Source organism: Conger conger, chromosome 7, assembly GCF_963514075.1.
Source record: "Conger conger chromosome 7, fConCon1.1, whole genome shotgun sequence".
Lineage (NCBI taxonomy): Eukaryota > Metazoa > Chordata > Actinopteri > Anguilliformes > Congridae > Conger > Conger conger.
In genome coordinates, this window is record NC_083766.1 from 22,150,360 (window position 1) to 22,177,448 (window position 27,089).

At 42.8% G+C, this 27,089-nt stretch overlaps 2 protein-coding genes across 2 annotated transcripts in view; one reads left to right on the forward strand and one right to left on the reverse strand.

The window, feature by feature from the left end:
- The first annotated feature begins 394 nt into the window (after positions 1-394).
- On the forward strand, positions 395-19,507 carry LOC133132790 (CCR4-NOT transcription complex subunit 6-like). Its single transcript, XM_061248521.1, has 12 exons — positions 395-512; positions 5,861-5,982; positions 6,749-6,935; positions 7,658-7,743; positions 8,642-8,746; positions 8,913-8,981; positions 9,379-9,536; positions 10,276-10,430; positions 11,187-11,341; positions 11,678-11,911; positions 12,482-12,684; positions 13,845-19,507. The coding sequence occupies exons 2-12, from the start codon at positions 5,871-5,873 to the stop codon at positions 14,055-14,057; spliced, it is 1,677 nt and encodes a 558-aa protein (XP_061104505.1). The 5' UTR covers positions 395-512; positions 5,861-5,870; the 3' UTR covers positions 14,058-19,507.
- Positions 19,508-26,087: 6,580 nt separating this feature from the next.
- Positions 26,088-27,089, reverse strand: part of LOC133132672 (A disintegrin and metalloproteinase with thrombospondin motifs 2-like) — a 65,471-nt gene continuing 64,469 nt past the window's right edge. Inside the window, exon 21 of the mRNA XM_061248304.1 lies at positions 26,088-26,354. Coding sequence (XP_061104288.1) covers positions 26,155-26,354 — 200 coding nt within the window. The 3' untranslated portion in view covers positions 26,088-26,154. The remainder of the gene's footprint in view (positions 26,355-27,089) is intronic.

Consider the following 27,089-nt stretch of genomic DNA (forward strand, 5'->3'; position numbering starts at 1 on the left):
GTCAAACGCAATCTGTTTAAACAACATATGAAACAAGCATTATTATTATTATTATTATTATTATTATTATTATTATTATGATTATTACTAGCAGTAGTAGTAGTAGTAGTAGTAGTAGTAGTAGTAGTAGTAGTCATTACCATAAACAACCACATTATAACATAACATAGTCTTATTAATGTATTTGTTTTTTCCGTGTGTAGGGAACAGAATTTAAGTCAAAAGTGAATCTCGTCCACAAGGCTATGCATATGGTAATTCACAATCACAAGCGAGCTGGTTGGCCTACTGTCGTGCGCACACAGTGCAGAGGCGTTTTGAGACCAAGAGGTCCAATAGTTCCACTCGTCACCAGACCAGCCAATGAGCGCAAGCCTTGTTACCACAAACCAAAAAATCCCACGACCGCCATGATGCTTGTTTGCTCTCGATGTTAAGCAGCAGTGGATACATAGTGAATCACAAACAAAGGAAACACGCAGTCGTCTTCGTTAACTGGTATGCTTTTGCAGGTAAAAAAAAAATATATATATATTGTTTTCCACAAACGTATGTGCATAGTATTGTGTTGTAACACGTTGCCTTTCTTCTTTGTGATGTCAACAACGACGGCTAGATAGCTAGCAAAATCTACAACTAGCTAGCAACTGTGCTAGTGAGTGAGCTAGTTGTACAGCGAACAATTAGTGCATTTTTTGCTCACTTATAGGAAGCTACCAATATTTTTTTGTCGTGAAAATGGCTAATTCGCTAACATTAGTCCGCTTTTGAACCCAAACTTTCGAACGAAAAGACGATCCTATCTTGCTGAAAATTCGCTAGCTCGATAGCCTATTGGTTAGCTACCTGTGGTGTTCGCAAACGTTATTGTTTCGTCGTTGGTTGACTGGCCAGCTACAACTTGCGACAAGAGTGTCAAGGTAGATGGCGTAACAAGGCTCCAAGTCACCACGGTCGCAATATGTATAGCTAGGTATCTCTTGAAGTTGATTTGCAAGTAGGCCAGACGGACTGTGTCCTTAATTTAGCTAGCTAGCTAGCTAAAAACCTAACGTTCATCGTTTCCCAACTATTGTTCGTTCCGTTCGTTCAGTTCTATTGATACATTAGCTAGCAGTAGCTAGCAAAGTTAACTTCCGATTGTTTATGAGTATTGTTAGCACATGTATTTGGCGCACGTACAGTGATTGTTTCAGTTACGAGTCGCACATGTTTAACTTGGCTAGCTAACCAAAGTTAGCGTAGTTTGTCATTTTAGTACGCATGGCGCCATGTATGTGGGTAGTTAAGTATGTTGGACCTCTAACGCGAACACTGGTTTACCTAGCTAAGTAGCTAGATTACAGGTTGAAGCTCAATCTAGTTGTCTTGCTAGGTAATTAAACGAAGAATTCGATCGAAAGCGTGACGTCATATCATTGGCTAACTAGCTAGGGTTCGCTAACTTCAATAAAACCCGAAGCAGTGTTTCGGCCATAGCTGTGAAAACGTTGCTACGTTAAACGTGTATTTGCATAGTTTTAATTTTATTTTTTGTCTGCATATCTGTGTGCTTGCCGAAGTAACATTGGGTAAGTTATGTTAACTATTGTGTTGTGTGGGCTCCAATTACTAGTTTGAACTGTACTATTCATCTAAACAAGTTCGGTGAACTATAATAGTTTATTTCCAAGGAACGGATATAGCTGGCTTTTCCTGCGCTCTGTATGGATGTGTGTGTGTGGGCTATTGCACTGTGATGTATATGCAGTAGCTTCAGAGCTTCCCGTTCTGGGGCCTATTTAATTACAGCCGTTTTAATTCGTATTATTATGATGGTAACGTCGCCTGATAAATCCGAGGAGGAAATTAAACGTTGGATTCACTGACAGGTGAGTCCTCTTGTCTAGTAATACTGAAATACCGTTCTCTGACTGGTTATTGTTGTGCTACTCAACCACAGTGTTTCAGTTGAGCATATAAGTGTTGACGTCCTTGTTTATTTTAGCTACCTTTATCATGTAAAATGCCATGGTTTTTATTGCTCAAGTATTTTGCGATAGTGATTAAACTCGCGTCTGTTTTTATAGATTGGCCGCGACGACCTCGGTTTTACTGATCAGTTGAATTGGTTAGTATTTGAATGGATGAATGCAGCGTTCAGCAGTAGTCCTTGCTCTTTCAGTGCATTATCAGTATTTGACAATCGGGTTCAGATACACTTGTAAACAGCTGCCGAGCAGGAACCATGTTGAGAGTTGAGTGCATCGTCCTGCATGGTTTGGTTTCCAGCATCATTTGAATGAATGTACACAGTGCTATGAAACCAGGAATGCAACCATCATAAAAGTGGTTCTTTAGGAAAAGGCATAGATTAGCTCATTGATAGGTGAGGCCAAAATATATTTAACTCTGATTGGTCAGATGACATCTGTGGGAACCTTTTTAATATGAATAGCAGACGTACCCTTGTGTGTGGGTTTTAGAATCCGTCATCACGTGCAGGTTCTTGTCAATTCCGTTTTCCTATCATTTAAACGTTGCCTTTAAAGAGCGTGTAAAACTTAAGTAGCCAGTTTTATGCTACGCTTCTATCAATTTTTTTTTAGTTCATACTGTAGCAAAGCCATTGCAGGTAATTCCTGAGATTTTGATGAAAGGCGGAATTAAAATGTCACAATGCCACGTTACAATTCTGGCATGACATTTTTAATTTCCGAAAATTGAGTGAAGCTTTGTATCAAGGTTACTAAAATGGGTGTTTGAATGTTTGCTTAAAGAAGAAGCAACCAAATAGACGTGTGTGAGTTTGATTGCCAGGCTTGGTATGTTTAGCTTAAGAATTGTTGGAGGAGTTGCATGTAGAGGAAATGCAATGATAATAATAACTAAAATGCAGGATTTAAGTTGATACAAAAGTAAAATGAATGTATTGAAATGTATAAATTCATCTTTAGTAGCAAAAATAACAGTAAGTTATTAATAGTAAACAATATATTAAATGAATATATAAACTGTTCTTTCCTTAAAATATTAATTTGTTTATTTTTATAGATTAATTAATATAGTGTTTTACAAGAAGTTGAAATGTACTCGTTTTTATTCATTTTATTGACTCCATAACATCTGACAATGACCCCCTAAAAATAGCAGGAGGTCCCTCTAAATGAATGCTCGATCAAACACTGGTACCTGTTAAAACTGCATTAAAAAGTAAAATGTACATTGTGTAATGTGCTCATGTTTCCTCGACCGGCTGCGTAATTAAGCTTTCCTGTCTTTCGTTACAAACATCACGGTCTGTGTCTTCAGCACAACAGTGATTATTTTACTCTTGTTACATAGTTTGGACTGATTGCATACGGTGAGGTCGCAGATGGGGTATGGAAGGTTACCTGCACCCTCTCAGTGTCATCCTGTGACCTCACAGTAGGGACTGCGGTTACCGTGACAATGTCAGTGGAAGCCAGCAGAATAGAATGTCAGGGCTTGTTACCTTTCCATTTTGAATCGGGGCAGACTCTTCTTTATCACGTTAAGGTGAATATATCCGGGCTTTCCCTCTTAATGGTCATCCAAAATGTAGTGCAGGGAATTCTGGAACTCTTGGGTCCTTGGTGTTCTTCACGGTGACGTAATTACCTAGAGAACCCTTGCACAATGCCATAGCGTACGTATAACTCTTTCTCCTGCTTACCCCTATGCCAAAGCGAGTGTCTGTGACACTGAAACCACCTTCTGCTCACCCACCAGGCACTCTTTGCACTTAAAGTTCTGTCTGACTGTCTGATGAAGCCGAAATATTTCATGTTTGGAAGTAAAATTTATTTAGATGAATCTTGAATTTATTCACTTATGGGTATTACCATACACCAAAGCCTGAGGGAGAGATGATAGAAGTCTTAAAAGATGCTTCGATGGTTGAAACTTTATGTGGACAGACGGTATGGAACTCTATGGGAGCTGCCTTGAGCCAAAGAAAATATGCAAATTACGTCACTGAAATTACTTTAAAATAAAGAGACATGCACTGATGAAAGAATTTGGGCTGAATCCCAAGAGTCGGGCCTTGATAACAAAACTATTTTCAGTAAAACGCCGGTGCTACTTTACATAAACCCCCCAAAAAACAAAAACAACATATGGCTGGTTTCACAGACAGATTAAGCTTAGTCCTGGACTAAATTGAGTTTTTTATGGAGAATCTTCATTCAGAATTCAATTCAGTGTAGGACTAGACCTAACACAATATGTGTCTGTGATGCCCTGAAATTGAAGGTGAATCTTTTGGTCATCATCCTTATACAAACGTATAGCTTCCAATTGCAGCAATTGTGTCTGATACAAACCAAATGGATGTAGCATTCGGTTTCCAGTCAATTGGCAGGAGGGCAATTTCACGGCCTAAATTGATGCCGAACAGAGTGAAGACAGGTTGCTTGCGTGTAGCAAATGTGCATGGGACCACATTTATCTTAGCTAGATGAATGGCTATCCTCTTAAAGCCCCGCTTGCATTCTGTAGTGGGTGAAGCCACAGTAGTGCAAGTGTTCTGTGGCCTGTGTGTAGCAGTCATTGTTGCCGCGATAAGACGTTACGTCAGCCCGGTCGCGTTTTTGCCCTGGGCGGTGCGTTAGCCTGGCTGCGTGTTGTGTGTGGTGCGTTTGTGAAACTGATTCATGAATGACAGAAGGCCCGGTGGATTGCGGAGGATCGAGGCCCAGCGCGTTAGCGGATGTTACTCACCTCTGTCGTCAAAAATAGACTGTTCAAAGACTGTTATCCTGCTTCTAAAGGTTCATAAACCAATGTCCACGTCCCAGTTGTACTGTATTTCACATGAGCTAATGTTTATTGTTCAAAAAACAAGTAGAATTAGAATAAGTACATGACTTTTGCAATAATTTAAAATGTTAATCATTCTTAAACAATATTTTTATTAGCTAAAGTAAAAAAAATAATTTTTTGGGGGGGGTTAAGGTGTGACTGCCCTTGTACAGTACCTGCTGATTTCAAGCACATAAATCATAGGTTGAAGGGAGACAAAATAGCATACAATTGTGTTTTTGAGTGAATGTAAGCTTTAAAAATACAGGTTTCATGTGTGAAAAGTTGAGATTCTCTCTACCTTATTATTATTATTGTAGCCTTTCTGTTGTATTGAGGCCTTGCGGTATCGTGCCATAGTGGCTCCTTGGGGAAATTTCCAGAGGGGAGGATTATATATTTGGTTACTAATTACCAACTGAAGAAGCTTTCAAACTGGTAATTTGACTAAATTCTGCAGGTGTTGCTAATCCTGTGTGGCTTTCTAAATGGCCACTGACTTGCTTGACTTCCTGGACTTTGTTGCGCAGTGAAAATATGTTCTAGGTCTCGTCTTGTTTCAGTTTTGCTTTCAGCCGAAGACTGTAGTGGATAGTATTTATTTAAATTGTTGTTCTGTTAAATTGATTGGCTGTTCATGTGCAATTTGTTCAGTAGAGGAATGTTGGAAAGTGTACCTAAAGCAGAAGGACATTACAGCTGTGCACACTTCAATATTTGTTTATTGCAAGGCGTATTGTCATTGCAATATTCAACAACCTTATCGCATATCTCATGTTTTCCTCCCCTGAGCAGTTATTACACTACATTAATGCATCTTATCCGGAGCGACGTACAGTTGATTAGACTAAGCAGGAGACACTCCTTCCCTGGAGCAATTTGAGGTTAAGGGCCTTGCTCAAGGGCCCAACGGCAGTGCGGTTCTTATTGGGGGCTACACCGGGGATTGAACCGCCGACCTTGCGTGCCCCAGTCATGTACCGTAACCACTACGCTACAAGCCGTCCCATTAGCGCAGGGTTTGTGATGAACCTTTTCCCCCCTTCATCCACAGTATCACAGGGATGCCCAAGGAAAAATATGACCCGCCAGACCCCCGGCGGATGTACACGATAATGTCGAGCGAGGAGGCAGCCAACGGGAAGAAATCCTACTGGGCGGAGCTCGAGATCAGCGGTAAGCGCGCTTGGATTGTGGCTGAGGCTAATGCTAGCGCTAACAAGCGGGGACACGTTTAAAGAATCGTCCCCTTCAATGCTCTGCATGTTGTGCATCTCAAGCATTAATAGTTACTTGTAAGATATTGTTATATATACACTGTGGTTTATGAATTGACTTTAAGCACTTCTTAGCATTGTGATGTGTGAGAGATGGCTATATTTGATTCTGCATGTTTGGCTCAGTTTAAAGTACATTGTTAAAGCAGCTGGGTTTGAGTACGGTTCGACATGTTAGTGCTGTAGTTGCAGATTGTCCAAGAGTCCATATACCTTGTTTCCACGGTTGAAAGTAGACTTGGGCAAAAAATGCAAACCGTGTTCCTCAAATCCTCCAGTCTGATATCCCTGGTTTCAAGGTTATTTTTTTTTTGGTAATGACACGAGGGAATTTGAAGACAATTGAAGACATTTGTCTGAGCCAGGAACTTAAGTGTTTACACCATATTGTAAAATCTCTTCTTAGATCCTTTTTTTTTTTTTTTTTTTTTTTGTGTGTGAGTGTAGCTTTTATTTGTCATGTCTGTGCCTCAGATGCAGTGTGTTTTAATGCTCGTGTTTGTTCAGGATCTGTTTTGTTGCTTAGTTAGCTGAAAACCCGGTGCCGCCTGCTGTTCTTCTTTTGAAGTACTCTCTGGAGACTCCTCCTTAATATCCTCCATGCTGCTGTTCGTTTGGAAGCTGATTTTTAATTTTATTTCCTCTTCCCTTTCCTCCCGTTCCAGGTAAAGTGCGGAGCCTGAGCACTGCATTGTGGTCCCTGACCCACCTCACAGCCCTGCACATCAGCGACAACTCTCTGTCTCGCATCCCGCCCGACATCGCCAAACTACACAATCTGGTGTACCTTGACCTCTCGTCCAATAAGATCAGGAGCCTGCCGGCTGAGCTTGGCAACATGGTGTCTCTCAGGTGAGGAACTACATCTCCCACCATGCTTCAGAACACACACGGAAGCCCTTTGCTTTTGAGCTGTTGTGCATTTTAATTTAAAAAAAATATATATTTTTTTTATAAACTATGTATCTGGTTTGGTGTGACAGTACCTTTCTCACCTTGTGCCTTGTATGGCTGCGATATCTCAACTATTTGGCAAGCTCTGTTGGGCATTGAAACAGTGCCAGGGCATTCCGTTAATGCCAACTTTTCTAGGGTAGTGATTGCGTAATATGCTGTATGCAGCCAATAACACCAATGCTGGCTCAAGAGAAACAAAATGCCTTTGCACCTTTTGGCACTTGTTTTATTTAACATACTTGTTCTGTTGTACTTGTGTCAGTGATGTCATTTCATTTATGGCATTTAGAACCTGACCTCTGGAAAATAGTCCTTTTCTTATGTGCGTTGGCTTGCATTATGCCTACCATTAAAAATGTATCTCAGAAGTATAAATCGTAAGCTCCCCGTTGAAATGCAGTCTGACAGTGATGTCATGAAATCGAAATCTGCCGCAGGCTTTCATGTCTTTTAGGGTGTAAATAAAACATACAACAATTATCATCACATCAAGAGGCCCGCATTCCCAGTGGTACATTTTGAGAGAGCGTGGTCGCTGATGGTTGTCAGTAAAACATCAGTGGCGTTTCTGCACTGGTGAGTAATGGAGTGACACGGGGTTCTGCTCTTTTTCTCAGGGAACTGCTTCTCAATAACAACCAGCTGCGGGTTCTGCCTTTCGAACTGGGAAAACTCTTCCAGCTGCAGACGCTGGGGCTCAAAGGTGAGTGCTGCCATTAAGCTCGCTGTTTATTGCATGTAGATTTTATAATGAATCATTACTTTATGATTTTGCACAATTTAGCTTCTTATGTTGCTTCTCCGTTTACTTGTACTCTTAATATTTTAATATGAACCCTTTGAGGTGTACGACCACATGCGATTGGTGTTTTTCTTAAATGAACATTGTAATGCTGGTAATTGAAAGCATTGGAGTTCTCAAAGGGACTTTTTAATTTTGTAAAAACAACCTTGGTGAGAATCTCCTCTTCAAAGTGTTTATCTGAAAGTCGGAGTATTCTGAGGCATGGCGTGAGTCATTTTCTTTTATTAGTGTGCAGAGTCCTGTAAAAGGTCCTGCATGATTGACGAAACACGTTTCTGTCTCTGTAATCACAGACATGAGTATTGTTATTTCTGGACTCGGGTCATGTCTAATGAGTGTTTGTGGAGGAAAAACAATTGAGCGTTCTGATGAGGGCCGTTATTTGTTCTTCGAAAGCTATTTCACAAAGGTGCGAGAAATAATTCTAATAATGATAATAATACGAACTCAATAACTACTTTATTGGGGAAATTCACCTGTCCATTGCATGGCTTGGCTTCGGTTGGGTTGGGTTGGATTACTCGGATTGCCCTGTATAAAGAAAGATCAATGGCCTTATTTCATGGTGCATGTAAATGGCTTATTCAGAAAATTACTGGAATTGCGGAACAGAATTTGCTATACAGTTTTCATATGTAGGTTTTATATATTTATTTTTTATTTTTTTATTTTTATACTTGCTTCAGTGATGCAGCTATTGATGGGGGTTATACTAGTTATTTATTTTCACGCCATTGGAGAGTGTGTGAGTGTGCGAAGCTGGGGGTGTTAAACCCAAGAAACCGTCTCGCCACAGGAAACCCTCTTGCACAAGAAATCGTGAACCTCTACCAGGAACCCGATGGAACCCGTCGCCTGCTCAACTACCTGCTGGACAACCTGGCAGGCACCTCCAAACGCAGTGAGTGTCCCTTCCTCCACGTGAAACGCCCCGTTTATGTTCAGCTTGGGTTGGCTTCGCTATGCCAGCATCCGGGGGGGCAGTCGGTTGTGTCAAAAGGGTAATCTCGCGCCTGCGCGTTTGCTTATTGTAAAGAGAGGGTTTGTAACCATTTGACCCTCCCCAGCCTCTACAGAGCAGCCCCCTCAGCGGTCCTGGATCGTGCTGCAGGAAGCTGACCGGACACGACCAGCAGGTGAGACCAACACACGCTTTTCCCTCTGTTCACTTCTTCACCAGCCCCTTCACCTTCAGTGAAAATGGCAGTTCGTCCAATGACCTCCTTTCTAGTTTAGTGTACGGAGTAGGTTTGTTTACATTGTTTCATGGTATGCTCTTGGAATGCTCTTTTCAAACTTCTAATCGCGTATTTGTGACCGCCCGTGATAAAAGGGTGAAGGAACGATTGGAATGGTGAAAGGTCGTTGTGAAAGGGAACTTTAACCTGTTCTGCTTCTGCCAGATGCAGTATCAATGAGTGAAACTGAAAGCTCTGCTCTGATCAGATGACAATATGCTGTGATAACGCACCACTGCCAGGCGATCTTAACTGGATGGCCCGTGTCACCCCCTCCTCCTCCTCCTCCCCGCAGTTCTGTTCTCTGTGATGTGCTACAACGTGCTCTGTGACAAGTACGCCACCCGCCAGCTGTACGGCTACTGCCCGTCCTGGGCGCTGAACTGGGAGTACAGGAAGAAGTCCATCATGCAGGAGATCCTCAGCTGCAACGCTGACATCATCAGCCTGCAGGTGAGGGGGTGGGCTGGGCTGCTGCCACGGTTACCGACCTGGGTTAACATAGTATTCCTTTTGGATTCAAATACTTATGTGCATTTGACTAATGTACTGGAATAAATTGAATTATCCTGGAAGGAATATCCAAATGGGTCTTAGGAGGATCCTGGAATCAGTCTGTTGTCCTATAGGTTATACTAGAATATTGGGACAGCCTGTAGCGTAGGGGTTAAGGTACATGACTGGGACCCGCAAGGTCGTTGGTTCGATTCCCGGTGTAACCACAATAAGATCCGCACAGCAGTTGGGCCCTTGAGCAAGGCCCTTAACCCTGCATTGCTCCAGGGGAGGATTGTCTCCTGCTTAGTCAAATCAACTGTACGTCGCTCTGGATAAGAGCGTCTGCCAAATTCTAATTTGGGTCCCGATTTTAAAAAGGTCAAGAACGGTTAAGTTGATTGACTGGTACCCAGAAGGTTGGTGGTTCAAATGCCAGTATGGCCACGATAAGATCTGTGCTTCAGTTGGGCCCTTGAGCAAGGCCCTTAACCCCACATTGCTCGAGGGGGCGATTGTCCCCTGCTTAGTCAAATCAACTTTGTCGCTTTGGGTAAAAGCTTCCGCTAAATAACTAATGGAACGTAAGAAGAACGTGTGTTATAGATATTGTTTTCCACACATTCCTGTCCACACAACTTGCCACAAACCATATACTGGTATGCCCGGTGTAAAGCGTCTATCTGGCTTTGTGCAGGAAGTGGAGACGGAGCAGTACTACCACTTCTTCCTGGTGGAGCTGAAGGAGCACGGCTACGAGGGCTTCTTCAGCCCCAAGTCCCGCGCCAGGACCATGTCCGAGTCCGACCGCAAGCACGTGGACGGCTGCGCCGTGTTCTTCAAGAGCGAGAAGTGCGTCCCCCGCCTCGCTATGCTCTCCCGAAGCTGCTCGGCTGCTCAACATGGATTTGGCTTGATTTGGCTTGATTTGGCTTGATTTGGCTTGATTTGGCTTGAGTTGGATTGAGTTGGATTGATTTGGAGTTTCCTACACCCTGTCTCGATGTGCCCAGCCCATATGTGCTTATAGGACACGACTGAACTTCTCAAAATTGTACAAGACTGCGCTTTTTCCAAGTCCACACGGGCCTTTATGAGCTATTGTTTCTAATGAAGTAATTTGAAAAAAATAGTCCGATTTGTATTTGCCAAGGCAGACGCCACCGCAAAACCTATTTTGTGCGTTTGTGGGTGTCTCTGTGTGCAACTGTATAATTACTGAAGAAGGTTAGGAATGTAACCTAACTCATGAAGCGAGCCTGAAATGTTTTTTTGAATCAGTATTGAATACTGTGAATGCCAGTGCAGTACTGTAGCGGCACTCGTTTTAATGGCTGGAGGGGCGGCCTGTAGCCTCGTGGCTAAGGTACATGGCTGGGACCTGGCTATTCTGCCTTGAACATGACCCTTAGCCCCACATTGCTCCAGGGGGATTGTCCCCTGCTTAGTCTAATCAACTGCAAGTTACTTGGGTTAAAAGCGTCAGAAAGTGAATTACGGCAGCCCCACACAGACACACAACGTATATTAACCCTGGGTTGTGGAGTCTGCACATGCACACACACGCACGCGCACACATGCACTCACCCCGGCTTGTCCTCCCTGCAGGTTCAGCCTGGTGCAGAAACACACGGTGGAGTTTAACCAGCTGGCCATGGCCAACTCTGAGGGCTCGGAGGCTATGCTCAACCGGGTGATGACCAAGGACAACATCGGCGTGGCCGTGCTCCTGGAGCTGCGCAAGGAGGTGATGGAGCAGTGTGGTGAGTCTGCGCTTACACGCCCGCACACACACACCACGCACCCATCCTCGCATCTCAATCTTCTACCGCCATTCTACCCTTGGTCAAGATGCTAGATAACATTTTTAGAAATTTCTCACTTGATATACTATTTATACTTCAATATTAAAGAAAGCAATGAAAATTACATTTAGTAAAATATGCAAGCTGTACAATTGTAAATGTGTATATAAAAACATAATTATAAAATAAACCTGTTGTGTTCCTGAGCTAAATATTTATAGCTGTGGTACGATTTGCCAGTGGACCACATTCTCCATTACGGCTCAAGTGCATCTTCCTTTTGCGTCCCTCCAGTGGGGAAGTCCATGCCCAACATGGAGAAGCAGCTGGTCCTGGTGGCCAACGCGCACATGCACTGGGACCCCGAGTACTCGGACGTGAAGCTGGTGCAGACCATGATGTTCATGTCTGAGGTGAAGAACATCGTGGACAAGGCCACGCGTAGCCTCAAGCTGTCGTCCCTCTCCGGGGAGACCAACGGCATCCCGGTGGTGCTGTGCGCCGACCTCAACTCCCTGCCCGACTCCGGTGAGCGCCATTTTGTTCTTGCCGGCACGGTGGTGTAGAAAATTCTATTTACTTGCATGGGAGTTTAGAGGGAGAACTTAAGTGCAGGGGGCCTGGCCTGTGCAGACACGTTACACAACGTTATATTTTATTTAGCAGACATTTATTAATGTCCATGTATTTCAAGCAAATAATCGCTGTTCTGTGGCACTAGTGAATTAGAGCCAAAATGAGATCTGAAATGAACATCAAACAAGCTGTTTGAGTTTGAGTTTGCCATCTAGCTAACTCGAGATGCATCTAGGATGGGAACTGATCAGCGATGACCCTTGACATCAACTTGATGTCTCTAATAGTAGCTAATGGTTAATAGCGGTAGTAATATGATTAGTCCCTACATTATCCTTTAAGCAGGAAAGCTATGCACTTGTAGGTCAGTTTGTCAGTGTCTTGATGGTATGTGCAATGTGCTCAATGCTTAAAAGTGCCTGGCGATTCAGCTCGAAACTGCTAAGCAACGGCACGTCGTAGAGTCCCGGAATAAAACGAGCGTCATGGATAATCCATCCGTGTGTCCTTCCGCGTCCGCAGGCGTGGTGGAGTACCTGAGCACAGGTGGGGTGGACTGCACGCACAAGGACTTCAAGGAGCTGCGCTACATCGACAGCCTGACCAACTTCAACTGCAACGGCAAGAGCAGCTCGTCCAACGGCCGCATCACGCACGCCTTCAAGCTCAAGAGCGCCTACGAGAACGGCCTGATGCCTTACACTAACTACACCTTCGACTTCAAGGTGAGCTCTAGAACAGTCTCTTACACCAGCTACACCTTCGTATCCCCGACCTCTGACCTGACTAACCTCGCTTGGGTGCTTTGAGGGCATTCCTCGCTCGCTCCACAGTGCCCCTTGGTCTTTGCCTGGTCATTAGAGTTTCTCTTGCAAACAAATTGACTTGGATACCTTTTTTTTTTTTTTTCTTCTTCGAAATTTGTCCACTATCGCAAGCATTCCAGTGTGGGTTGGTTGAGAGTGATAAAACGGAGACCAATAACAAAGTGAACTGTCCTGTGACAACACGTGATTGGCAATTTCTAGCTACAGGGCTACCGACCGCAGGTGACACTGGCACAGTCCGACCACGGTGCCGTAATGGAATGAGCCATGCAGCCCCACACTTGCATTTCTTCAGAGTATATAGACACAGTTATGCTCTCCAGTACCTGTCCTGAAATGAGCAGTTAAAATTGATACTTAAAAATAGTCTACGAAATACCTAGGCTAATGGACATCACGTGAAGGTAGCTAGCTTGTCTATTGATCTTGAAGAACTTCTTGTTTCTTCTTCAATACTATAACTGTTTCGCTGCTGGTACTTCAAATCGCGTTTCAGGGAAGAAAGAGTCGTTACTCAAAATTTGAGGGTGTAAGACAAGTTCAGCTCTTTATTCGTGGTTCCAGATAGTGTGTACGTTCTCCTGAGCTTTCACCAATCTTACACAATCCTTACTGGGAATGACGGAGTTTATATCAGTATCTGAAAGGAAGTGCTTCATCCATGGTGACAAAACACTCCTTTAGATATGATGATGTCTGTTGACAGGTTTCCTGGTTAGGCCACAGACAAATGGTTGTCGGCACCTAGACCTCAAATCAACACCAGGAAAGGAAATGTAAATAAAGTGGGGAAAATGGGGTGATTGTGGGGACATGCATTTGAATAGGATCAGAACTTGTGTGTCAACTTTTTAACTCGGTTACATCTTGAAAACACCGAAATCTAACAATCTTCAACGGAGCCCATTGCTGCCATTTTTGTGTAAGGCAAGGACCTGCAGCTACATTAGCTACCTGAAAGATGAAGCCCATAGAACTGCTTGGCAATGTGTTAATGTCAGATGACGTACCACAAATGCAGGTTCTATTTTTAACCGCTTATTTTCCTGTCGTTGCAGGGTGTCATCGACTACATTTTCTACTCCCAGCCTCTGCTCAACGTCTTGGGCGTCCTGGGGCCCCTGGATCCCCAGTGGCTCCACGAGAACAATATCAGCGGCTGCCCCCACCCCCACGTCCCCTCCGATCACTTCTCCCTGTTTGCACAACTGGAGCTGGTCCTGCCCTACCCACCGCCACTCAACGGGATTCACCTGTCCAGCCGCAGGTAGTCCTCCGAGCCACCGGGGGGAGCCGCTGCTCTCGGCGCCGCTCAGTTCTGTACTTCACAAGAAAACCCAAAATCTGTATTCACCTTGAGTAATACACCAGACGAGTGGGATATATGGCCAATGGAATATTTTCCTCCTTTTTGTTTTTTTTTTTCGTTGTTTTCCAAAATGTTTTCAAAGATTTTTTTTTTAATTTAAATGCTGAAGTCAATCTTTGTAAAAAATGCCTACCATCTTTTCCCACATTATGTAACTTCCCACTCCCCGACTTCATCCGTGTTGTTTTACTGTAAGGGACCACGGCGATGATCAGATGGTGCCTCAGACCCTGTAGTCATCTGGATGCGCCCAGACATCGTCACGCCAAGAGCCAGTACTAAGTTTTGAAATGTAGAGAGAGTGTGGTTTGTACACGGGAGAACCCAGGACCACACGCAATCCAGGATGGACCAAGAGTGTAGAGAAAGGGAATCTTATCCATCTAGAGGCCAAACATACTGTGTTCCCACAGTTCACAAAAACCAAAAATGTCTTCATAGAGCAGCGGCTTTGAACCACACGGTCCTGTGTGATGGCGGGTTTTACGCGGGATAGGGACTGATTTGGCTGTGTAGGGGAGGGCAAGCCTGTTTGGCTGGTGCGTTTTTAAGAAATTCTCCTGGTGCTATACAAGCCACCTGTCCACCAGCGTTGCTTTCGATCAATTGGTGCTGTCCGAACAGGGGCTTTTCCAGCTAGCGAAGGGTTAAAGACGACAGGCATGGGGTTCACACCACCGTTTGCGTAGCCAGCCAGCCATATTAGAGAAGACTTCAGATTTGCTTAATTCGTTTTCAGGTCACAGGTCATCGCCTTGGTCCCCGTTCCATTTTATTGTTGTGTATATTTTTTTGGTTTCCCTTTAAGGTGGGATGAAGTAAATTGCTGTACGTAGCCACGGCCCACTAACCACCGAGCCAATGCCTTCAGGTAAAAAACAGAGTGGGACACGGGCCAAACGTGGGTCTGTCTGCGCTAACGTGCTAGCGCTATGTCACCAACGTGCTAGCGCTATGTCACCAACGTGCTAGCGCTATGTCACCAACGTGCTAGCGCTATGTCACCAACGTGCTAGCGCTATGTCACCAACGTGCTAGCGCTATGTTACCAACGTGCTAGCGCTACGTGAGCAGGTTCAGCGTTCAAATGGTGGCCGTGGTTACGCACTCGATGGGCTACGTTCGGGGGGTGGCCAACTGTCATCTCCGCCTTTTTTACTACAGGGAGGGGGGCTCTTTTGGGCACCAGCACACACACGCACACACATATACACGCACACACCCACACGTACACAAACACACACGATGCAGATGTGTAGCACTGTCACAGAGGCCAGTAGTGTCCTTCCCTGGCCATAACTGCACCCTCCTCTGCAGAGGTTTTTCCTACAGACGTTTGTATAACTTTGATGTAACTGAAGTTTGGATTCCGCCTTTACATGATTGTATATGAACCACAAAAGACCTGATCTGTGTGGCATTTTTGTACTAAGAATTATGATCAGATTTAGAAAAAAAAAAAAAGATTGTATTGTAAACTAAGGTGACATTTGTATTTGTTTTAAGGTGTTTAAAAAAAAAATATATATATATATATATGAAAGACCAGCTTGTACTAGAGTTAAAAAAAAACAAACAAAAAAAAAACAGAGGTTGTTTCTGGGTTCCCACCTCTGTACTCTTCTCAGTGATGATTTCTAGATGTACTGCTGTTTTTTTTTTTTTTTTTTTTATTATTATTGAAGAATTTGCACTCCAAATTCGGATTCGGACTAGGACAAATTTCGTGAACAATCTGCTCGACCATAAAGACGTTTTTCTTGGGTAACTGGCACAGACGCGCATCTAGAGACGAGCTTGTTAAAGCTTGACGTTTCATCTGGCCTGAAAGGGAATGGTTCTCCCGCCCCTCTGGCTGTGCTTGGCTGTGAGCTGCAGGTTGCCCCCTGTATCGCCGCCCTGGTGGTGACGAGGTGGAACAGCAGCAGCGCAAGCTCTGTCGCAAAATGGTGAGGACTGCAGCACGTTACCTGGCCTATACCTAAACCGCCTCTTGGCATATATTGTGTGTGTGTGTGTGTGTGTGTGTATATATATAATGTGTGTATATACACACGTATATACACACCCTGTCAAAACATTTGTGGATGTTTTTTTTAGAGGTCTGTTTTTATGGGTTGTAGGAATCGATTATTATGGTGTCTTTTTGTTTGGAGGTATTGAACTCACAATCAGGTAATGAGCGACACAGAGTTTGACCTTTTTTTTCCTTCTTTTTTTTTTTTTAGCTGCTTAACCTCGTACCTACTCATGTCTCTTCAGTGCTCTCGTTCTGATACATTTCCATCTCTTGTAATAGTTTTTTGGGGTTTTTTTTTTTTAATAACACAATATTATATGTACATGCTGCAGTGTCCCTTAGAAACCCTTCCTCCTGATCCGCGGTCTGGTTAAAATCACTGTCCGGATTCCCACCCTCACCCCCCTTTAACTCAGGCAGTTACTCTCTGAATCGCGTCCGCTCGGATCTGTGTACTTTTCTACCGCTGTGTTCCCCGCTCTGTACAGTGCCATCTAATGCTTACTGCAAGAAAAGCCAAGTGTAAAGATTGGAAGTCCTCTTCTTGCCGCAACCGTGTTACGAAATGTTTTTAAGGGGAAAAAAGGGGGCCATTTTCCCTCTCTCTGGCTGTGTTCTCACTTCTCACTTCTCGAGGGCCAGAAAATGGTAGTCTATGCTTGTCATTTTAATGATGTTTTCTGGTGACCACAGTGGTCCTGTACAATCATCCACCGAGGGGAAAAAGCAAGAAAGAAAAAGAAAACATGAAATGTGTAAATTATTCAGTGTGCTAAGAAAATTCAATGGAAGTTGTCTTCGCTCAATTTTCATGTTTTTTTTTCTTTTTTTTTTTCCTTTTTTGTAATTTTAATGAAATTGATTGACAAGCACTTAAAGTAGATCACTAGTGCAGCTACCCTCTGACAACGGAATCTTATTACCCACTTTTTAAAACTGGGCTTTCGCCATCGTGCGAAAGTGAATTTTAATCTTTTTTTATTCTCACTCTGCGTGAAGAGGAACAAGGGGAAACGGTAGATCTGTCCTCCTCGTCCACGACCTGTTCTTTTCTCTCTTTTCTTTTTTTGTTTGGAACAAAAATAAATGTGGGGACTATTATGTTGAATTGCGGATAGTGTTGTAGTATGTTGGAAAAATAGCTTTTTTTGTAAAGTGTGAATAAAAGTTGTATCTTGTTTCCTTTCTTTAAAATGAATTGTGTTGTTCCTGTGTATGTATGTGACCAAGTATCCAATAGTTATTTCTTTTCTCTTATTTTCTTGCCCCTTATATACTCAAACCAAAAGTCTTATTTTTTTGTTAGTTTTTTTTTCCCCCCAGGAAAATGTTAGTATCCGGAATTAAAGATGTCTGCGATACATAGCTTGTACAGAAGCCATCTTAAAAAATATTTTAGAGAGAAGGATAGTTGCTAGTATTTACAAAATCCCATTTTTAAAGAAATTATGTATGCCGTTATATGCATTTGGTTTATTTTGGAAGTCATTTAGGCAAGCAGGTGTGAATATGTCTCTGCCTCTCATTGGCCAGGCCTTTGGGATCGGTGTGGTGTGGAAATGGTGATTGGACAAAGGTCAAGTGGGTGGAGCCTTATGAGTTATGGGCGCTCATTCCATTCCCTTATTTTTTTCTTTTTTCCATTCCTTGCTCCTCCCCTGAAAATCGTCCGAAGTCCGCCATCTTCAAGGACATTCCAACCCGTATTAATGTTCCTTCTAGGAGCTAGAAGTTAGCAACTCCCAGTCTTGCCTTTGAGCAAGGGAACATGAGCGCATTTTTTGCGGGCATGTATTTTTTCATTTATGTATAAATGATCGATCTGTGGATCCACCTCTCCATCTGCCTCATCAATAACTGACGCAAATTCAAACTTCAAATTTCCCCGTCTTCACTTTTTTTATTATAATTTTTTTTAATGTAATAATTTCTTGGCCTCTCCCGATGGGTGGAGCTAGGGACAAGAACAGGTGAACAATAAGGGTTTGGAATTTGCCCAATGTCTGGTTCAAAGCATACGATGGCTGTGCCCCTTTTATTGATTTTATTTATTTTATTTTTTAAGGTTTCTGAAGTCTTTCTTCCCCACCACTATGTGCAATGAACTGCAGGAGTAAGGATCCTGTTTTACTGGAAGGCCATTTTGCGTTTCGGACTCTGGCTGCCCCTTGTGCTTGTGCGTTCCCGCAGTGGGTCAGTCTCGTCTTCACCCCTCCGTTTCTGATCTGTAGTTTGTGTAAGTGTTGGTGCGAGAGGCCTCCCCCTACCGCGAATCTGGAGCATTCGCACCAGAACCGGGTCAGAATCCACCTTCAACCTCCGCCTCGAGGTCTGGATTCACCTCCTGTAGGGTCCAACAAAGTCCTGCTAGATGAACCGCATGTAGAAATGCTTTTCCTTTTGTTAATTTAGGGGTGTGGGAAACCGAGGTTCTGAACGACCCTGCGTGTCAGTTCTCCATGGCGACTTCTGTTATTTATATAATCCCACTATGTACGTTTACAGTTTGGCTAACGTTGAGCTGGTGAATGATGGCTAACGGCTACTATTGTGAAGCATTTTACTGTGGCCAGATGTACGGCCTATTGGCTTTGGTGACTGCAGTTTGAGCCGTGGATGATCGATGGAAACAAATACCAGCATGCGTTCCCTCTCCCCCTTCATGAACCAGGCTCCCCACCCCAGGCAAACGCGGTTTAGTGCAAGTCTGTGGTGTCTGTTTTGAACATGGGCGACTGTAGAGTTTCAGCAATAATCCATTTTGGGGGAACGTAAGCCTGTACATCAACAGACCATTCCATTTTCTCCGTTTTAGCATTATTTTTGTGTTGGTGATGTGTTCCAAGCTGTGCAACGGAGTTCCACAAATATTTAATATACTCACCCCCTCATTTTCTCCTGCACCATCTAGGCGTCCATTCTCACTTTCCACCGTTTCACTCATTGTGACAGTCATTGGGTTTTGGCTTACTGGGGTTGACACACACAGACGTATTTGTCACAATGTAATGCACTGGACCAACTCTTGTCTACCATTCATGGAATACCAGACTACCAGCAAAGCACTTGCACAAAGTTTTAAAAGAATGTTACATTAAAAAAAAGTGTATGTATAAAAAATAAATCTATATATAAAAGGCAGCTGTTTTTAAAAAAATTTAACTGTAGAACCCTACTGGTAAACGAGGCATTTTCAAATGACTGTCACCCCTTCTGTCTACTTCCTTATATCTGTAAGTAATGCTTATAACAGGGTCGGCTTGTTTTCCTTTACGACTGTATCTTTCCTACTTTCAATGGTTGGACATAATAAAACTAATAATCATTATGTACCTCTCTCTGTCCCTGTGTGTTCTGTCTCTTGACTGGAAACACACAGCAGACTCCTGAGACTCATTGCTCGCATACATTCCAGCAAAGACGAATGCAGACATTTTAAAAAATGAAAAGAAAAAGTTATTTAATCACTGCGGTGTGCTCCTCTGAAATCGACTGCGGTCGCTCTGCCTCAGATGGGCAACGAGGGCCGTATATATAATGATTTAATTAACCCAATCATTTACTTGATCTGTCATTTCTAGCTACATTCCGTGATATAAACGGCAGCTGATAAAATGTTATTTTCTCGTAGCATTTTCTTGTGGTCTAATTTGCGAGTGAAACGGTCATGGTGCATACGGCTAATTAGTGGACTGAGCTAGGGTGACTGGTGGCAGAAAAATCTTGCATACACACCAGCCCTCCAGGACTGGAGTTAAACCTGCATACACACCAGCCCTCCAGGACTGGAGTTAAACCTGCATACACACCAGCCCTCCAGGACTGGAGTTAAACCTGCATACACACCAGCCCTCCAGGACGAGAGTTAAACCTGCATACACACTGGCTCTCTAGGACGAGAGTTAAACCTGCATACACCGGCCCTCCAGGACTGGAGCTGCCCATCCCTGCTCTACCTGTTGTAACCCTTCATTTGTGCACTACCATAGACGTAGATTTGTTTTCATGAACACTCTGATGCCCCCATTAAGTTAACAGAGCATGTTTGTTTTAATTTATTCTGGTTTAAGGACTAGACCCAAGAACCGAGATTTAACAGATTCATACTGATTCCGTGCTTCCACGACTTGGATAACGTTTGCCTTAACTGTATATTGGATGCAAATTGTTTGATTAATGTGTGGCATGGCCTTGTTTTAAACCATCTTGATCATATTTTAGATCAAAACAGCTTTCTGAAACATGATCAGTAAGTCTGAGGTGTTTTCTAAATAGATTACATTTCGATTAATTGTGTGTTTAGGTTTTGTCTGGAAAAAAACAAAACAAAAATGACAACCAGTTTGCAAAATACCAGGGCCTTTTTTTAATAAATATTAAAAATAAAGTTTTCATTCATATGTACAGATATTGCACAACATCAAGCATTCTTTTTTAAAGATCTTGCAAAGTTAATATCGACGTGAAAGGGGAGAGGGAAGTGGCATGCCTTCAGAGCATCTGTTGTGATGCATTAGTAAAAATGTTTTAACAAAATGTAGAAAATTACTTTGAATTGTAGGTTCTCTAATACTTTGGAGAAAAGTACCGCATAAATTAGTGTAGTCAGAAAGTCACACATTAAAAACCACAAAATGGGGAGCTACTCAAAGTCAAGTGGTTACATTGCAAAAAAAAAGAAGAAAAAAAAAAGGCGGTCTTAAGACACAAAACACTTAAGTCTTTATGAGACTTTAAATCTTTTTTACTAGAAAATATTAGCTTGTTTTAAGTTAATGTTTGCTTTCTTTTTTACGCCATTGGCAAATCTTGATGTGAGTCAAACTGTCTCACCTCATTTAGCTATAAATGTAATAGAAATAAGATTTAAAGTCATAAGGCGTGGCACCCTGACTAAACCATAATGTATATTGCACCACAACTTGAGCATTTCTGTAGCCCTTTTACAGTTAGTTAACTTACTTTTCAAATTCTCATAGACTTATAATCCTATATATTACTTTGCATGTTTTAAGTAAAGAAATAAAACATCAAATTTGCTCTTAATTGGAGGAACCAAGGTGACGTCACAATGGGAGATCTTCTGCAATTTCTTTTACCCCAGTGTTAATCTTAACCAAGTCCACCAAGTTGTTGCTTGGTCTGAATCGGTAACCAGTGGTGGGGATGTGTGGAACACATGAAAACACCTCAAGTCACTCGACTTCCTGTCTATAAACTTCCAAGACTCAAGTCTACAAGTCTATTCAGTTGGTGTATGCGGTAGAGAAGGAGAAAGTCACACTTAAAAGAAATATTAACTATATACAGCTACATAGCAAGTTTTCCCAACTAGCTTGTTCTGTTATTGCACCTTCATTCAGCAAGGCAGTAAGACCATAGTAATTAAAAGAAGAATACATTTTTACTCTCCTTTTTTTTACCATCCCAAACTGCAACAATCTAGCAACATTGTAAATAGAGCTTCGTTTGCAACAAAAAGATATATGATTTTGGATGAAGGAAAATGGCAGCAAGTTTCAGACAACATGCCTTGAAATTAAACATCAGAACAAGGACCAGAACTGGGTCTAACCTTTTCTCAGCAATAATAAACTTTCAATTTCAATTAGTAATGCCAATTTCACTTTTAATTAGGAATGATAATTTCACTTTCAGTTAGGAATGCCAATTTTGCTGCCAGTTCATTTTTCATCAATCACACCCAAACCAGGTGTCTGGAAAGTCCTCATCTTTGCCAAAGCAAACATGGAATGTCTGTGCTCACTTTTTCCCGACTCTTCTGAGGAGCAAGTCCTGTCTCCGTTTCTCAGCCAGAAGCTCCTGAATTCTCCTGTTCCGTGTTCTTTCAGGGAACCGTTGCTTCTTCCGGGCTATAGAGTGGTTCTGGGAGACCTTGTTGTCTGTGCTTGTGGTTTTATACGACCTGTTGACTGAGTTCTTCTCTTTGACCTCCCCTTCACTGCTAGAAACAGCGGTGGTGGTGGTCTCTATGACAACCGTTTGCTGAGTCACAACAGAAGAGGTTCTGGGTGATGTGGTCCCAGTGATGGCGGCAGAGGTGGGCGGGGTTACGTGCTTAGCTTCAACCCAAGTGGATGTGGTGGGGACAGGAGCTGTCATATGGCCATCGGTGATGGAGGCACTGGGTGTTGTGACATCATCGCTGATGCCAGCAGCCTTGGTCACTGTCGTGTCTTCAGTCATCAGTGTAGCGGTGGTAAGCGTAGCATCACTGTGTTCTGTTGCTGGCCTGAGAGTTGTGCTTTTGGCAGACATGGTAAAAGAGGGGTATTTTCTGGTTGTATATCTGGGTGTTGTGCTTTGCTTCATGGTTGTTTGGGTTGGAGCTTTGGTATGCTTTCTGTTGGAGTATCTTGTGCCTGTGGTGTAGTTCCTGTTTGAGAAAATTACATCTTTGGTGTATTTCCTGTTTATACGACGTATGCCTTTGGGATAGTTCCTGTTTTTATTTCTCCTGTTTGTATAACGTATGACTGTTGTGTTTTTCCAGTTTGAATTCACTACATTTGTGGTATATTTGCTGGTTGTGTAACTTATGTCTGCTGTGTGCTCCCTGGTTGAATGGGTAGGCGGTGTGGTATACTCCCTGGTTGTATGTGCAGGAATTGTGGTATACTCCTTTGTTATATGGGTAGGAAGTGTTGAATACTCCCTGGTTGAATTGATAGGGGCAGTGGTATACTCCCTGGTTGAATAGGTTGAATCTGTGGTATACTCCCTGGTTGAATAGGTTGAATCTGTGGTATACTCCCTGGTTGAATAGGTTGAATATGTGGTATACTCCCTGGTTGTCCACCCAGGAGAAGTGGTATACTCCCCAGTTGTCTGCGCAGGAGCAGTGGTGTTGGTATACTCCCTGGTTGAATGGGTAAGTTCACTTGTATACTCCCTGGTTGAGTTAGTAGGGACAGTGGTATACTCCCTGGTTGACTGGGTAGGCTCTCTGGTATACTCCCTGGTGGAATGGGTGGGATCTGTGGTATACTCCCTGGAGTGAGTGGGTTCAGGACTGGCAGTGTTGTTGGCCCCCTCACAGGCCTTGCAGCACATCTGCCTGAAACTGGGAAAGGGGCAGTGCTTGTTCAGGGCCTCCATGCGGCACAGAAGGGACTTATCGGCTCGACATGGCTTGCCTGCAAGATAAGAGAACACAAACCTGAGATAGTGTGTGTGTGTGTGTGTGTGTGTGTACAGAGCTGCCTTCAGATCACACGGTAAAGCACAGAGCTAAAGAGAGGCAGATGTTAGAAGAGGAAGTAACAAAAGGAGGGTTTATTTGAGAGGGAGAGAGAAGGAAGGAGTAATTGCAATAGGAACTAAAATTTGGGTGGACCATGTCTGTACAAATGGTTCATGTTAAGAACATTGGTCACCATTTTACAAATGATTCAAATTCCAGTTTTCCTGAAATAAGCGGTCTTCCCACAGACCACTAGCAGGCACCCTGCCGAGTGCCTGCTTGGAATTACAGCTCGGAGGTTGCTGTGAAAAGGCTTTTCCCAGTCAGAAGGTGGTTATTTTGGTAACTTCAATATGCCATGAACACAGCATAACTACAGCTTAATCTCTTGCAAAAGCACAAAACATGTTCAAACGACAAGAGCTAAAATCAATTAATATATCAGGTCAAGTTTGTATTTATTATTTGACATTTTTTATTATGATTATTTATTTGTAGATAATGAAAGAAATCAAAGCAATGTGATCAGACAGCCATTTTTGTTCTTGCAAGAAAATGTACATCACCACTTTGATTAAGTATCTCATGAAAAAAATACCAATCATTTAATCAAGCCATCAATGCATATTCATTCATAGCTTATCAAATTAAAATGTAAAAAGTAGAATGGCAAAAATGAAGTATCATATTTAACATTTACAAAATATTATTAATATTCTCCCTGAATAAAAATAAAGTGCATACAGATGAAATTCACACAAGCCCCTCCAAGTAATGATCTCCTCACATCGAAGCATATTAACGCCTCTGACTGTTCGCCCATATAATACAATATGTTTACAACTGCTTAAAAAGGAAATAACAGTCATACGCATTATTAAAGCGACAGTCAACAACATCGTCACATACAGTACTGCGCGACAACACAGGGACTTCCCAGAGGCCTGTTCCACAAAGCAGGATTACTGAGATGGACGGATAACTGCACTGAGTAAAACTCAGAACAGGGCCCTGTATCACAAAGCAGGATTACTGAGTTAGCTGGATAACTGCACTGAGTAAAACCCAGAACAGGGCCCTGTTTCACAAAGCAGGATTACTGAGTTAGCTGGATAACTGCACTGAGTAAAACTCAGAACAGGGCCCTGTATCACAAAGCAGGATTACTGAGTTAGCTGGATAACTGCACTGAGTAAAACCCAGAACAGAGCCCTGCGTCACAAAGCAGGATTACTGAGTTTGCCAGATAACTGCATTGAGTAATCCAAATCTGGAACATGGATTGAAGTAAAAAGAGCTGTTCTAGGTTTTACTCAGTGCAGTTATCCAGCTAACTCCGTAATCATGCTTGTTGGAACAGGACCCTGGTGGCATATTTCCCAAATCCTGAATAAGTTTCATAGCTTGCTACATGGAACACAAATACTTGGCACTTAACAGTATAAAAAGAAGGAAGTGTCTGAAGAGATCAGAGATTTATGATGTGACCATTCTCAGTCAGATTCAGCCCAGCATTTGATATTCTAATAATCGTTTCCAAAAGACATCTGATTTGCTTAAAAAACAAAATACAATGAAACCACTGTGTCAACAGACATACAGTACTATACCATAACATTTAGTCCAAGATAATTGAGTGTTTTTCACTAATGTTTATGCTAACATTTTGCTAACATTTATAACAAAATAAGACGAATGAGGTATTTTTATATCTCGTTCTGTCCACCAGAAAACCATGCAAAACATGTGCAACATGTAATACAGCTGCACACACACACAACAAACACAACAGACACACACAACACATACAAACACACACGCAACATATGCACATAAACCAACATACTGTATGTGCATACTTGTACACATGAACTGTGACACATGGTCAAAAGTTCCCTCACATAAAATACTGTACTGTTTATGACTGGTAAAAATCATCCTTTGAAGAGCACACACATTTGTTGTAGATGCCCCTCAAACAACTGCCAATAAAAATTGCCACCAGCTAATCTACTGGCTCAACCAGATCTTCACAAATTAAGGCTAGACCCCCCACCCCCCCACCCCACCGTTCACTCTCATCCCAATCACAGACATCAGTAGAAAACTAAACTTACGAGTCATGGCCTACAGCCAGCATTAGCAGTCAAACGATTAATGCAAATAAGCTACAGTGTACTTTGCAATATATCTTGCTATGGTGATTAATACAAATATAAATAAATCAGCTGCTTTATGGAGCATTGGATAAAGTTGGACAAATCGTCTGCCTTACTTTCAGGTCCCTGCTCTCATTTCACGTGTTTTGTGTCAGTTTTCAATTCACAAAATCCTATTCTATTATCATTTTTTTTCAGCTGTTATTATTTTTTATTTTGGTCGCATATGTCCAAGAACCAACCAGGAATGTACCACTGAACACATCCTCATTGTGACAAGACCCAATGTCAGTTTTCTGTTCCTTCTTCCTGTTTAGCACCTCTTTCTCCAGTGCAAAGCCAATCACAAAATGGAGGCCACACACTCAACCAATCACTGGGCCGCCTTCTCACTGCTGGCCACTCCAGCTATGAAAACACCAACACGCTGCGGGTCTTCCTTTTTCTCACACGGCAAGGACAAAAACAGGGCCGGTTTTTACGGAGAGCCTCTCCAAAGGAAGTGTGTGTGTGTGTGTGTGTGTGTCAGTGTGAGAGAGAGAGGGAAAGAGAGCTGCAGCCTCCCAAAGCAGAAGACTAGGAAGAGTCCACCCTGGAAGGAGGAAGGGTGCGGCAGTCAGGAGAGTTTTCGCCACAGAGAGAGGGTCAGAGAGAGGGCCAGGGCCCAGGGCAGCATGGGCATGCACTGCAGAGCACAGTCAGAGCTGTAGAGTGGACGTTTACTTGAGGAAATCTTCTGGAAGGGAAACTCCGGGTCTGGCCTGGAGAGCCAGTGTATAACAAGGTTTCCTTTGCTGTTGTGGTCGGAAGATCTCTCTGGAAAAGGAGATTGAGTACTTTAGTATGTATTATTAGATTATCATATTTGTTGTTATCATCAACATTCATTCATTCATTCATTCATTATCCTAACCCGCTTACCCTGAACAGGGTCGCGGGGGGGGGCTGGAGCCTATCCCAGCATACACTGGGCGAAAGGCAGGAATACACCCTGGACAGGTCGCCAGTCCATCGCAGGGCACACACACCATTCACTCACACACTCATACCTATGGGCAATTTAGGCTCTCCAATCAGCCTAACCTGCATGTCTTTGGACTGTGGGAGGAAACCGGAGTACCCGGAGGAAACCCACGCGAACACGGGGAGAACACGCAAACTCCACACAAAGAGGATCCGGCCGACGGGGATTCGAACCCAGGACCTCCTTGCTGTGAGGCGGCAGTGCTACCCACTTAAAAGCAGAATTATAGATAATTCACTGCTCTAAATAAATTAATTTTAAAAAAGATGGGAAGAGGAAGGAGAGTTCAAAGAAGGAGCAACCAGATTTCTTACATTATATAAGTTGAAAGATTTGCATTGCTTAATCTCTTTGAGTTTAGTAACAGGAAACTAAGGGGAGATTTCATTGATTTAATTCATTTTAAATTCATTAAAGGGATTAACAAAGAGAACGAGAGGCGATTGTTCAGGGTGAGTTCAGTTACCAGAATGAGGGGGCAGAAATTGTGCACAGACATTATGAATTTAGGGCGTTTTTGTTTTTTT